General features: G+C 44.8%; 1 protein-coding gene across 1 annotated transcript; it reads left to right on the top strand.

The window, feature by feature from the left end:
- Positions 1-1,353: 1,353 nt before the first annotated feature.
- On the top strand, positions 1,354-4,600 carry LOC134965195 (uncharacterized). The gene is made up of 6 exons (XM_063941707.1): positions 1,354-1,823; positions 1,923-2,006; positions 2,129-2,200; positions 2,368-2,673; positions 2,763-2,884; positions 4,043-4,600. Exons 1-6 carry the CDS (start codon positions 1,364-1,366, stop codon positions 4,598-4,600), a joined length of 1,602 nt encoding a protein of 533 aa, XP_063797777.1. The 5' UTR covers positions 1,354-1,363.
- The last annotated feature ends 10,360 nt before the right edge of the window (positions 4,601-14,960 follow it).

Raw genomic sequence — 14,960 nt, 5'->3', positions numbered from 1 at the left:
TGTATTTGGCACTGCTGGGTTGCATAGTTTATGTATTTGGCACTGCTGGGTGGCATAATTTCTGTATTTGGCACTGCTGGATGGCATAATTTCTATATTTGGCACTGCTGGGTGGCATAATTTGGGTATCTGGCACTGCTGGGTGGCATAATTTATGTATTTGGCACTGCTGGGTGGCATATTTTGGGTATCTGGCACTGCTGGGTGGCATAATTTCTATATTTGGCACTGCTGGGTTGCATAGTTTATGTATTTGGCACTGCTGGGTGGCATAATTTCTGTATTTGGCACTGCTGGATGGCATAATTTGGGTATCTGGCACTGCTGGGTGGCATAATTTGGGTATCTGGCACTGCTGGGTGGCATAATTTCTGTATTTGGCACTGCTGGGTTGCATAGTTTATGTATTTGGCACTGCTGGGTGGCATAATTTCTGTATTTGGCACTGCTTGATGGCATAATTTGGGTATCTGGCACTGCTGGGTGGCATAATTTGGGTATCTGGCACTGCTGGGTGGCATAATTTGGGTATCTGGCACTGCTGGGTGGCATAATTTCTGTATTTGGCACTGCCGGATGGCATCATTTGGGTATCTGGCACTGCTGGGTGGCATAATTTGGGTATCTGGCACTGCTGGGTGGCATAATTTCTGTATTTGGCACTGCTGGGTTGCATAGTTTATGTATTTGGCACTGCTGGGTGGCATAATTTCTGTATTTGGCACTGCTGGGTGGCATATTTTGGGTATCTGGCACTGCTGGGTGGCATAATTTCTATATTTGGCACTGCTGGGTTGCATAGTTTATGTATTTGGCACTGCTGGGTGGCATAATTTCTGTATTTGGCACTGCTGGATGGCATAATTTGGGTATCTGGCACTGCTGGGTGGCATAATTTGGGTATCTGGCACTGCTGGGTGGCATAATTTCTGTATTTGGCACTGCTGGGTGGCATAATTTGAGTATCTGGCACTGCTGGGTGGCATAATTTCTGTATTTGGCACTGCTGGGTGGCATAATTTGAGTATCTGGCACTGCTGGGTGGCATAATTTCTGTATTTGGCACTGCTGGGTGGCATAATTTCTATATTTGGCACTGCTGGGTGGCATAATTTGGGTATCTGGCACTGCTGGGTGGCATAATTTATGTATTTGGCACTGCTGGGTGGCCTAATTTGAGTATCTGGCACTGCTGGGTGGCATAATTTCTGTATTTGGCACTGCTGGGGTTCATTACTTGTGTATATTTGTAACAGCTGGTTGGCAAAATTTGGGTATGTTGCACTGCTAGTATACTAATTATTATTATTATTATTATTATTAATATTAGTATGATTTTTTTTTTTAAGTTTTTTTTTCAGAGATGTCCGAGGAAGAAGCAAGGAGGCTTTCTCTATCCGCACAGGAAGAAGAATCCTCGGAAAGACAGCAACAAACATCACCAACCGACCATGGCAGAGTTTCGCATGAAGAAGCGGACTCGGGAGAAGAATCCAGCAGCAGGGCACCCAACTTCACAGATGAAGAAACGGACACCCTAATCAATCAAGTTGTTCATCACTCCTTTCAACTTTTCGGATCGCCGGCAAGAAATGTTCATCACCGATTCAAGGGAACGACGTGGAATGAAATCTCTGAATCAGTTTCTTTGGGAGGTGGGTTCAAGCGAAGCAACGAAAGTTGCAAGAAAAGGTTACGCGACTGTAGAAGATCCGTCAATCTCAAGATCCAAAAAGGGCAAAAATTACACAAGGATTGGGAAAAGAAGATGGAGAACTACTTCGTACTTGTGCAGGAAGAAATGGCAGGAACCAGTGCAGAAGGTATTATTTTTAAAAATTCTATAAAATTAATTTTTTAATATTCTTTTTAAAAAACTAATTATTTCAACAAAAATTTAAATTTCGTATTTCTTTCAAAAGGAGCCACAAAATATTCTACGCCAACAAAACATAGCACGCCACAAACGGAAACAACGCCAAAGAAGAAAACAAAATCGCAGAAAGGTTAGGGACATATCGTATTTTCATATATATATATATATATATATATATATATATATTCAAAAAATATTTTGTATGGAAACAAAACTAATAACTACAGTATGTTCTTTATATAAATATTACAGATTCCACAGTTAAGGCAAAGAGAAGAGTTTCTTTTGGATATCCGACAACTGGAGGAGGTGCTGAGGATACCGGTAAGGCATAGTTTTTGTACATGAAATTATAAATTTTGGTACATGTATATCTATCAATGGGTATATACCTCTAGCTTGCACTGTTTGCGTATCTTTAGCTGTCTGTATTTCTGGCACTGCATATTTTTGGGTTATAATTATTGTATATATCTATATTGACATTTTAGAAACCCAGATACAGCATACAATATTGCCGATTGATTCAACACTGCAAGCAGCGACACTTCAAGCAGAATCAGCCCAGATGCACCCACCCACGGTGCAGGAAGAAACATCATCCCAACAGCCACTTCCAGAAGAAAATTCATCACAGGGGCACCCACAGACACTGCCAGAAGAGTCCTTTTCACAGAGCTACCCTGCAATTGGAGACCATAATCTTGTTGAAAGAACAGAGCAAATTCCGGACATGGAAACTTCAGGCAGTGTACCAGAAGTCCTTGAATCAAAAACACCGGAAACTACGCCAGGAGGTAGCAATTTTATATTTATTTACAATTTAGGAGTGTTTAATTGTGTTCAACTGTAATTTGTTAAACTAAATTATTTACTTGTATTACAGAGTCATCACTCAATCTAATACTGGAAGCTTTAAAGAACATGGACCAATGTAGAGCTGAAGAAAGCCAAAGGATTAATAATCGTTTGGACAACATTGTTATGCACACCAGTGCCTGCAGGAAAGTACTGGTGTCAGAACTGTTATGCACTCCAGTGTCTGCAGGAATGTACTGGTGTTTGAACTGTTATGCAAAACAAATGGACTCACAGACAAACTGGGGAATATGACATAACGTACACAGAAGGTGATAGGGTAACAAAATACACACAAAGTGAACAGAGAAGCCCAGAGGCTAAGGAACTGGGTATCTCCCTTGTATTAGAACTGCTCAGATGGAAATAGCAAGATGTTGTGTTTTAATACGTAGAGAACCCGAAATGCTGTTGCTAAGGGCAACAGCAAAACCCTAAAGGGTTACCAACGGGTGTGGCAGTAAACTCCTTGGTCAGAGATGGAATGATAGACACAAGGAGAGACTCCACAATCCTGATTCTCACTTGCAGTGCACAGGTTTTAGCTTACTGCCACTAAACTGACCCCTGACACCTAGCACAGTGAGACAGGATTAGACAGGCAAGTCTTAGAATACAGCCGCAAACTTGCTAAGTTCACAGAGTAGTAACAGAACCCCAGCAAGCTAAACGACTGACTCCAGTCTTACTGCTAGGTCTGGATTGGCAGAGTGTAATACCAAATCCCCAGGCCTATTTGCAGTAAGCAACAAACAAATACAAAGCTACACAGTACTGGCTAACTTTCATGAACTGACTAACCAACAAAGATTCAGCAGCATCTGCTTACCCTGAAAAGAGGCCTTATAAAGCAGGTGCTGTCCACGCCCCACTCAGACCTCACAGACTGTGAGCACAAAAACCAGCACCGGATCCCCTGCCGTGCACAGAGCCTATAACCACTGCACAGCAAAAGACCCGAACCGGAGTATCAGCTGCGCTAAGGTTACTCCACTAGCACTTGTCTCCCGGTTGCCATGACGACGTGGCAGCACAGGGCAGGAGACCCTAACAAACATGGAACAGAACATCGACCATATCAAGACAGCTGTTGTTCAACAAAATGACGCAATGATATCGCTGGCCCGATACTACGATCAACTTGTGTCAGCACATATGTCGGTGGTTGGACATTGCAAGAGCATGCAGCAGAAGATTGAACAGATCAGCACCCAACAAAATGAACAGCGGGATGGAGAATCGCATCAGGAACAACTCTGTCGACAACACAATGATTCTCTGGAACATATTTCATTGCAATGCCAACAGATTGGAACAGGCCTTCAAAGCATGCTACTGTGGCAACAACAGTGCAACCTAAACACAAGCATGATTTCAACAAGCCTGCAGCTGATGACAGACGAAGGAAGAAGATTGCACAGCGCACAACCACAGCAGGCAGAACGAAGTTCGGAAGTCACAACACCATCAAACAGAACATCAATTGATCAAGAAATGTATGCTCAAGAAGAGAGAGGAGATCTGGCTTACCAAAGAGCATTGTCAGTTTTGAGACTGCAGCGTCAAAGGTCAGAAGAATTGGAGCAGTCCATAATACAGCAAGAGATGTGGAACAGAGCACAGCAGGAGATGTTGGAACAAGCACAGACGGTTATGTGGAACAGAGCACAGGAGGAGCATGCCCGAGCCCAGGAGGAACATGCCCGAGCCCAGGAGGAACATGCCCGAGCCCAGGAGGAGCATGCCCGAGCCCAGGATGAGCATGCCACAGCACCGGAGGAGCATGCCACAGCACCGGAGGAGCATGCCACAGCCCCGGAGGAGCCGTCAGGAGCCCAGGAGGAGCCGTCCACAACAGCAAACTAGCCGGACACAGGGACCAGTCCGCTAATCAAGCACAGAGGCTGGCATAGAGCTTGGCGGAGGACTTGCCAAGGGTAAGTCATCTAGCTTTTTCCTCTTTCTTTTCCCCAACAAGTTAGGTATTTGTCCGTAGCGGTGTGCTAAGTTAGGGAAAGGAGATCAGCAATGGTGTCAGGGACAGTTAGTGACAAGCAAAGGTATTTTTTTTTATAAACTGACTGTGTCTTTTTTTCTTTACAGCATACCGACAACTGGCAAGACCTAATCGGAGAAGGGTCCAGTCCGCTAATCAAGCACAGAGGCTGGCATAGAGCTTGGCGGAGGACTTGCCAAGGGTAAGTCATCTAGCTTTTTCCTCTTTCTTTTCCCCAACAAGTTAGGTATTTGTCCGTAGCGGTGTGCTAAGTTAGGGAAAGGAGATCAGCAATGGTGTCAGGGACAGTTAGTGACAAGCAAAGGTAGTTTTTTTTATAAACTGACTGTGTCTTTTTTTCTTTACAGCATACCGACAACTGGCAAGACCTAATCGGAGAAGGGTCCAGTCCGCTAATCAAGCACAGAGGCTGGCATAGAGCTTGGCGGAGGACTTGCCAAGGGTAAGTCATCTAGCTTTGTCCTCTTTCTTTTCCCCAACAAGTTAGGTATTTGTCCGTAGCGGTGTGCTAAGTTAGGGAAAGGAGATCAGCAATGGTGTCAGGGACAGTTAGTGACAAGCAAAGGTAGTTTTTTTTATAAACTGACTGTCTTTTTTTCTTTACAGCATACCGACAACTGGCAAGACCTAATCGGAGAAGGGTCCAGTCCGCTAATCAAGCACAGAGGCTGGCATAGGACTTGCCAAGGGTAAGTCATCTAGCTTTTTCCTCTTTCTTTTCCCCATCAAGTTAGGTATTTGTCCGTAGCGGTGTGCTAAGTTAGGGAAAGGAGATCAGCAATGGTGTCAGGGACAGTTAGTGACAAGCAAAGGTAGTTTTTTTTATAAACTGACTGTCTTTTTTTCTTTACAGCATACCGACAACTGGCAAGACCTAATCGGAGAAGGGTCCAGTCCGCTAATCAAGCACAGAGGCTGGCATAGAGCTTGGCGGAGGACTTGCCAAGGGTAAGTCATCTAGCTTTGTCCTCTTTCTTTTCCCCAACAAGTTAGGTATTTGTCCGTAGCGGTGTGCTAAGTTAGGGAAAGGAGATCAGCAATGGTGTCAGGGACAGTTAGTGACAAGCAAAGGTAGTTTTTTTTATAAACTGACTGTGTCTTTTTTTCTTTACAGCATACCGACAACTGGCAAGACCTAATCGGAGAAGGGTCCAGTCCGCTAATCAAGCACAGAGGCTGGCATAGAGCTTGGCGGAGGACTTGCCAAGGGTAAGTCATCTAGCTTTGTCCTCTTTCTTTTCCCCATCAAGTTAGGTATTTGTCCGTAGCGGTGTGCTAAGTTAGGGAAAGGAGATCAGCAATGGTGTCAGGGACAGTTAGTGACGAGCAAAGGTAGTTTTTTTATAAACTGACTGTGTCTTTTTTTCTTTACAGCATACCGACAACTGGCAAGACCTAATCGGAGAAGGGTCCAGTCCGCTAATCAAGCACAGAGGCTGGCATAGAGCTTGGCGGAGGACTTGCCAAGGGTAAGTCATCTAGCTTTTTCCTCTTTCTTTTCCCCATCAAGTTAGGTATTTGTCCGTAGCGGTGTGCTAAGTTAGGGAAAGGAGATCAGCAATGGTGTCAGGGACAGTTAGTGACAAGCAAAGGTAGTTTTTTTTATAAACTGACTGTCTTTTTTTCTTTACAGCATACCGACAACTGGCAAGACCTAATCGGAGAAGGGTCCAGTCCGCTAATCAAGCATAGAGGCTGGCATAGAGCTTGGCGGAGGACTTGCCAAGGGTAAGTCATCTAGCTTTGTCCTCTTTCTTTTCCCCAACAAGTTAGGTATTTGTCCGTAGCGGTGTGCTAAGTTAGGGAAAGGAGATCAGCAATGGTGTCAGGGACAGTTAGTGACAAGCAAAGGTAGTTTTTTTTATAAACTGACTGTCTTTTTTTCTTTACAGCATACCGACAACTGGCAAGACCTAATCGGAGAAGGGTCCAGTCCGCTAATCAAGCACAGAGGCTGGCATAGAGCTTGGCGGAGGACTTGCCAAGGGTAAGTCATCTAGCTTTGTCCTCTTTCTTTTCCCCATCAAGTTAGGTATTTGTCCGTAGCGGTGTGCTAAGTTAGGGAAAGGAGATCAGCAATGGTGTCAGGGACAGTTAGTGACAAGCAAAGGTAGTTTTTTTTATAAACTGACTGTGTCTTTTTTTCTTTACAGCATACCGACAACTGGCAAGACCTAATCGGAGAAGGGTCCAGTCCGCTAATCAAGCACAGAGGCTGGCATAGAGCTTGGCGGAGGACTTGCCAAGGGTAAGTCATCTAGCTTTTTCCTCTTTCTTTTCCCCAACAAGTTAGGTATTTGTCCGTAGCGGTGTGCTAAGTTAGGGAAAGGAGATCAGCAATGGTGTCAGGGACAGTTAGTGACAAGCAAAGGTAGTTTTTTTTATAAACTGACTGTGTCTTTTTTTCTTTACAGCATACCGACAACTGGCAAGACCTAATCGGAGAAGGGTCCAGTCCGCTAATCAAGCACAGAGGCTGGCATAGAGCTTGGCGGAGGACTTGCCAAGGGTAAGTCATCTAGCTTTGTCCTCTTTCTTTTCCCCAACAAGCTAGATATTTGTCCGTAGCGGTGTGCTAAGTTAGGGAAAGGAGATCAGCAATGGTGTCAGGGACAGTTAGTGACAAGCAAAGGTAGTTTTTTTTATAAACTGACTGTCTTTTTTTCTTTACAGCATACCGACAACTGGCAAGACCTAATCGGAGAAGGGTCCAGTCCGCTAATCAAGCATAGAGGCTGGCATAGAGCTTGGCGGAGGACTTGCCAAGGGTAAGTCATCTAGCTTTTTCCTCTTTCTTTTCCCCATCAAGTTAGGTATTTGTCCGTAGCGGTGTGCTAAGTTAGGGAAAGGAGATCAGCAATGGTGTCAGGGACAGTTAGTGACAAGCAAAGGTAGTTTTTTTTATAAACTGACTGTCTTTTTTTCTTTACAGCATACCGACAACTGGCAAGACCTAATCGGAGAAGGGTCCAGTCCGCTAATCAAGCATAGAGGCTGGCATAGAGCTTGGCGGAGGACTTGCCAAGGGTAAGTCATCTAGCTTTGTCCTCTTTCTTTTCCCCAACAAGTTAGGTATTTGTCCGTAGCGGTGTGCTAAGTTAGGGAAAGGAGATCAGCAATGGTGTCAGGGACAGTTAGTGACAAGCAAAGGTAGTTTTTTTTATAAACTGACTGTCTTTTTTTCTTTACAGCATACCGACAACTGGCAAGACCTAATCGGAGAAGGGTCCAGTCCGCTAATCAAGCACAGAGGCTGGCATAGAGCTTGGCGGAGGACTTGCCAAGGGTAAGTCATCTAGCTTTGTCCTCTTTCTTTTCCCCATCAAGTTAGGTATTTGTCCGTAGCGGTGTGCTAAGTTAGGGAAAGGAGATCAGCAATGGTGTCAGGGACAGTTAGTGACAAGCAAAGGTAGTTTTTTTTATAAACTGACTGTGTCTTTTTTTCTTTACAGCATACCGACAACTGGCAAGACCTAATCGGAGAAGGGTCCAGTCCGCTAATCAAGCACAGAGGCTGGCATAGAGCTTGGCGGAGGACTTGCCAAGGGTAAGTCATCTAGCTTTTTCCTCTTTCTTTTCCCCAACAAGTTAGGTATTTGTCCGTAGCGGTGTGCTAAGTTAGGGAAAGGAGATCAGCAATGGTGTCAGGGACAGTTAGTGACAAGCAAAGGTAGTTTTTTTTATAAACTGACTGTGTCTTTTTTTCTTTACAGCATACCGACAACTGGCAAGACCTAATCGGAGAAGGGTCCAGTCCGCTAATCAAGCACAGAGGCTGGCATAGAGCTTGGCGGAGGACTTGCCAAGGGTAAGTCATCTAGCTTTTTCCTCTTTCTTTTCCCCAACAAGTTAGGTATTTGTCCGTAGCGGTGTGCTAAGTTAGGGAAAGGAGATCAGCAATGGTGTCAGGGACAGTTAGTGACAAGCAAAGGTAGTTTTTTTTATAAACTGACTGTGTCTTTTTTTCTTTACAGCATACCGACAACTGGCAAGACCTAATCGGAGAAGGGTCCAGTCCGCTAATCAAGCACAGAGGCTGGCATAGAGCTTGGCGGAGGACTTGCCAAGGGTAAGTCATCTAGCTTTGTCCTCTTTCTTTTCCCCAACAAGCTAGATATTTGTCCGTAGCGGTGTGCTAAGTTAGGGAAAGGAGATCAGCAATGGTGTCAGGGACAGTTAGTGACAAGCAAAGGTAGTTTTTTTTATAAACTGACTGTGTCTTTTTTTCTTTACAGCATACCGACAACTGGCAAGACCTAATCGGAGAAGGGTCCAGTCCGCTAATCAAGCACAGAGGCTGGCATAGAGCTTGGCGGAGGACTTGCCAAGGGTAAGTCATCTAGCTTTTTCCTCTTTCTTTTCCCCATCAAGTTAGGTATTTGTCCGTAGCGGTGTGCTAAGTTAGGGAAAGGAGATCAGCAATGGTGTCAGGGACAGTTAGTGACAAGCAAAGGTAGTTTTTTTTATAAACTGACTGTGTCTTTTTTTCTTTACAGCATACCGACAACTGGCAAGACCTAATCGGAGAAGGGTCCAGTCCGCTAATCAAGCACAGAGGCTGGCATAGAGCTTGGCGGAGGACTTGCCAAGGGTAAGTCATCTAGCTTTTTCCTCTTTCTTTTCCCCATCAAGTTAGGTATTTGTCCGTAGCGGTGTGCTAAGTTAGGGAAAGGAGATCAGCAATGGTGTCAGGGACAGTTAGTGACAAGCAAAGGTAGTTTTTTTTATAAACTGACTGTGTCTTTTTTTCTTTACAGCATACCGACAACTGGCAAGACCTAATCGGAGAAGGGTCCAGTCCGCTAATCAAGCACAGAGGCTGGCATAGAGCTTGGCGGAGGACTTGCCAAGGGTAAGTCATCTAGCTTTGTCCTCTTTCTTTTCCCCAACAAGTTAGGTATTTGTCCGTAGCAGTGTGCTAAGTTAGGGAAAGGAGATCAGCAATGGTGTCAGGGACAGTTAGTGACAAGCAAAGGTAGTTTTTTTTATAAACTGACTGTCTTTTTTTCTTTACAGCATACCGACAACTGGCAAGACCTAATCGGAGAAGGGTCCAGTCCGCTAATCAAGCACAGAGGCTGGCATAGGACTTGCCAAGGGTAAGTCATCTAGCTTTTTCCTCTTTCTTTTCCCCATCAAGTTAGGTATTTGTCCGTAGCGGTGTGCTAAGTTAGGGAAAGGAGATCAGCAATGGTGTCAGGGACAGTTAGTGACAAGCAAAGGTAGTTTTTTTTATAAACTGACTGTGTCTTTTTTTCTTTACAGCATACCGACAACTGGCAAGACCTAATCGGAGAAGGGTCCAGTCCGCTAATCAAGCACAGAGGCTGGCATAGAGCTTGGCGGAGGACTTGCCAAGGGTAAGTCATCTAGCTTTTTCCTCTTTCTTTTCCCCAACAAGTTAGGTATTTGTCCGTAGCGGTGTGCTAAGTTAGGGAAAGGAGATCAGCAATGGTGTCAGGGACAGTTAGTGACAAGCAAAGGTAGTTTTTTTTATAAACTGACTGTGTCTTTTTTTCTTTACAGCATACCGACAACTGGCAAGACCTAATCGGAGAAGGGTCCAGTCCGCTAATCAAGCACAGAGGCTGGCATAGAGCTTGGCGGAGGACTTGCCAAGGGTAAGTCATCTAGCTTTTTCCTCTTTCTTTTCCCCAACAAGTTAGGTATTTGTCCGTAGCGGTGTGCTAAGTTAGGGAAAGGAGATCAGCAATGGTGTCAGGGACAGTTAGTGACAAGCAAAGGTAGTTTTTTTTATAAACTGACTGTGTCTTTTTTTCTTTACAGCATACCGACAACTGGCAAGACCTAATCGGAGAAGGGTCCAGTCCGCTAATCAAGCACAGAGGCTGGCATAGAGCTTGGCGGAGGACTTGCCAAGGGTAAGTCATCTAGCTTTGTCCTCTTTCTTTTCCCCAACAAGCTAGATATTTGTCCGTAGCGGTGTGCTAAGTTAGGGAAAGGAGATCAGCAATGGTGTCAGGGACAGTTAGTGACAAGCAAAGGTAGTTTTTTTTATAAACTGACTGTGTCTTTTTTTCTTTACAGCATACCGACAACTGGCAAGACCTAATCGGAGAAGGGTCCAGTCCGCTAATCAAGCACAGAGGCTGGCATAGAGCTTGGCGGAGGACTTGCCAAGGGTAAGTCATCTAGCTTTTTCCTCTTTCTTTTCCCCATCAAGTTAGGTATTTGTCCGTAGCGGTGTGCTAAGTTAGGGAAAGGAGATCAGCAATGGTGTCAGGGACAGTTAGTGACAAGCAAAGGTAGTTTTTTTTATAAACTGACTGTGTCTTTTTTTCTTTACAGCATACCGACAACTGGCAAGACCTAATCGGAGAAGGGTCCAGTCCGCTAATCAAGCACAGAGGCTGGCATAGAGCTTGGCGGAGGACTTGCCAAGGGTAAGTCATCTAGCTTTTTCCTCTTTCTTTTCCCCATCAAGTTAGGTATTTGTCCGTAGCGGTGTGCTAAGTTAGGGAAAGGAGATCAGCAATGGTGTCAGGGACAGTTAGTGACAAGCAAAGGTAGTTTTTTTTATAAACTGACTGTGTCTTTTTTTCTTTACAGCATACCGACAACTGGCAAGACCTAATCGGAGAAGGGTCCAGTCCGCTAATCAAGCACAGAGGCTGGCATAGAGCTTGGCGGAGGACTTGCCAAGGGTAAGTCATCTAGCTTTGTCCTCTTTCTTTTCCCCAACAAGTTAGGTATTTGTCCGTAGCAGTGTGCTAAGTTAGGGAAAGGAGATCAGCAATGGTGTCAGGGACAGTTAGTGACAAGCAAAGGTAGTTTTTTTTATAAACTGACTGTCTTTTTTTCTTTACAGCATACCGACAACTGGCAAGACCTAATCGGAGAAGGGTCCAGTCCGCTAATCAAGCACAGAGGCTGGCATAGGACTTGCCAAGGGTAAGTCATCTAGCTTTTTCCTCTTTCTTTTCCCCATCAAGTTAGGTATTTGTCCGTAGCGGTGTGCTAAGTTAGGGAAAGGAGATCAGCAATGGTGTCAGGGACAGTTAGTGACAAGCAAAGGTAGTTTTTTTTATAAACTGACTGTGTCTTTTTTTCTTTACAGCATACCGACAACTGGCAAGACCTAATCGGAGAAGGGTCCAGTCCGCTAATCAAGCACAGAGGCTGGCATAGAGCTTGGCGGAGGACTTGCCAAGGGTAAGTCATCTAGCTTTTTCCTCTTTCTTTTCCCCAACAAGTTAGGTATTTGTCCGTAGCGGTGTGCTAAGTTAGGGAAAGGAGATCAGCAATGGTGTCAGGGACAGTTAGTGACAAGCAAAGGTAGTTTTTTTTATAAACTGACTGTGTCTTTTTTTCTTTACAGCATACCGACAACTGGCAAGACCTAATCGGAGAAGGGTCCAGTCCGCTAATCAAGCACAGAGGCTGGCATAGAGCTTGGCGGAGGACTTGCCAAGGGTAAGTCATCTAGCTTTGTCCTCTTTCTTTTCCCCAACAAGCTAGATATTTGTCCGTAGCGGTGTGCTAAGTTAGGGAAAGGAGATCAGCAATGGTGTCAGGGACAGTTAGTGACAAGCAAAGGTAGTTTTTTTTATAAACTGACTGTGTCTTTTTTTCTTTACAGCATACCGACAACTGGCAAGACCTAATCGGAGAAGGGTCCAGTCCGCTAATCAAGCACAGAGGCTGGCATAGAGCTTGGCGGAGGACTTGCCAAGGGTAAGTCATCTAGCTTTTTCCTCTTTCTTTTCCCCATCAAGTTAGGTATTTGTCCGTAGCGGTGTGCTAAGTTAGGGAAAGGAGATCAGCAATGGTGTCAGGGACAGTTAGTGACAAGCAAAGGTAGTTTTTTTTATAAACTGACTGTCTTTTTTTCTTTACAGCATACCGACAACTGGCAAGACCTAATCGGAGAAGGGTCCAGTCCGCTAATCAAGCACAGAGGCTGGCATAGAGCTTGGCGGAGGACTTGCCAAGGGTAAGTCATCTAGCTTTGTCCTCTTTCTTTTCCCCAACAAGTTAGGTATTTGTCCGTAGCGGTGTGCTAAGTTAGGGAAAGGAGATCAGCAATGGTGTCAGGGACAGTTAGTGACAAGCAAAGGTAGTTTTTTTTATAAACTGACTGTGTCTTTTTTTCTTTACAGCATACCGACAACTGGCAAGACCTAATCGGAGAAGGGTCCAGTCCGCTAATCAAGCACAGAGGCTGGCATAGAGCTTGGCGGAGGACTTGCCAAGGGTAAGTCATCTAGCTTTGTCCTCTTTCTTTTCCCCATCAAGTTAGGTATTTGTCCGTAGCGGTGTGCTAAGTTAGGGAAAGGAGATCAGCAATGGTGTCAGGGACAGTTAGTGACGAGCAAAGGTAGTTTTTTTTATAAACTGACTGTGTCTTTTTTTCTTTACAGCATACCGACAACTGGCAAGACCTAATCGGAGAAGGGTCCAGTCCGCTAATCAAGCACAGAGGCTGGCATAGAGCTTGGCGGAGGACTTGCCAAGGGTAAGTCATCTAGCTTTTTCCTCTTTCTTTTCCCCATCAAGTTAGGTATTTGTCCGTAGCGGTGTGCTAAGTTAGGGAAAGGAGATCAGCAATGGTTTCAGGGACAGTTAGTGACAAGCAAAGGTAGTTTTTTTTATAAACTGACTGTCTTTTTTTCTTTACAGCATACCGACAACTGGCAAGACCTAATCGGAGAAGGGTCCAGTCCGCTAATCAAGCATAGAGGCTGGCATAGAGCTTGGCGGAGGACTTGCCAAGGGTAAGTCATCTAGCTTTGTCCTCTTTCTTTTCCCCAACAAGTTAGGTATTTGTCCGTAGCGGTGTGCTAAGTTAGGGAAAGGAGATCAGCAATGGTGTCAGGGACAGTTAGTGACAAGCAAAGGTAGTTTTTTTTATAAACTGACTGTGTCTTTTTTTCTTTACAGCATACCGACAACTGGCAAGACCTAATCGGAGAAGGGTCCAGTCCGCTAATCAAGCACAGAGGCTGGCATAGAGCTTGGCGGAGGACTTGCCAAGGGTAAGTCATCTAGCTTTTTCCTCTTTCTTTTCCCCAACAAGTTAGGTATTTGTCCGTAGCGGTGTGCTAAGTTAGGGAAAGGAGATCAGCAATGGTGTCAGGGACAGTTAGTGACAAGCAAAGGTAGTTTTTTTTATAAACTGACTGTGTCTTTTTTTCTTTACAGCATACCGACAACTGGCAAGACCTAATCGGAGAAGGGTCCAGTCCGCTAATCAAGCACAGAGGCTGGCATAGAGCTTGGCGGAGGACTTGCCAAGGGTAAGTCATCTAGCTTTTTCCTCTTTCTTTTCCCCAACAAGTTAGGTATTTGTCCGTAGCGGTGTGCTAAGTTAGGGAAAGGAGATCAGCAATGGTGTCAGGGACAGTTAGTGACAAGCAAAGGTAGTTTTTTTTATAAACTGACTGTGTCTTTTTTTCTTTACAGCATACCGACAACTGGCAAGACCTAATCGGAGAAGGGTCCAGTCCGCTAATCAAGCACAGAGGCTGGCATAGAGCTTGGCGGAGGACTTGCCAAGGGTAAGTCATCTAGCTTTGTCCTCTTTCTTTTCCCCAACAAGCTAGATATTTGTCCGTAGCGGTGTGCTAAGTTAGGGAAAGGAGATCAGCAATGGTGTCAGGGACAGTTAGTGACAAGCAAAGGTAGTTTTTTTTATAAACTGACTGTGTCTTTTTTTCTTTACAGCATACCGACAACTGGCAAGACCTAATCGGAGAAGGGTCCAGTCCGCTAATCAAGCACAGAGGCTGGCATAGAGCTTGGCGGAGGACTTGCCAAGGGTAAGTCATCTAGCTTTTTCCTCTTTCTTTTCCCCATCAAGTTAGGTATTTGTCCGTAGCGGTGTGCTAAGTTAGGGAAAGGAGATCAGCAATGGTGTCAGGGACAGTTAGTGACAAGCAAAGGTAGTTTTTTTTATAAACTGACTGTGTCTTTTTTTCTTTACAGCATACCGACAACTGGCAAGACCTAATCGGAGAAGGGTCCAGTCCGCTAATCAAGCACAGAGGCTGGCATAGAGCTTGGCGGAGGACTTGCCAAGGGTAAGTCATCTAGCTTTGTCCTCTTTCTTTTCCCCAACAAGTTAGGTATTTGTCCGTAGCAGTGTGCTAAGTTAGGGAAAGGAGATCAGCAATGGTGTCAGGGACAGTTAGTGACAAGCAAAGGTAGTTTTTTTTATAAACTGACTGTCTTTTTTTCTTTACAGCATAC

The sequence above is a fragment of the Pseudophryne corroboree genome, chromosome 10, assembly GCF_028390025.1.
Source record: "Pseudophryne corroboree isolate aPseCor3 chromosome 10, aPseCor3.hap2, whole genome shotgun sequence".
Taxonomy (NCBI): Eukaryota; Metazoa; Chordata; class Amphibia; order Anura; family Myobatrachidae; genus Pseudophryne; species Pseudophryne corroboree.
Note: the sequence above shows the minus strand (reverse complement) of the source record. Positions and strands in the feature narration are given on the sequence as shown.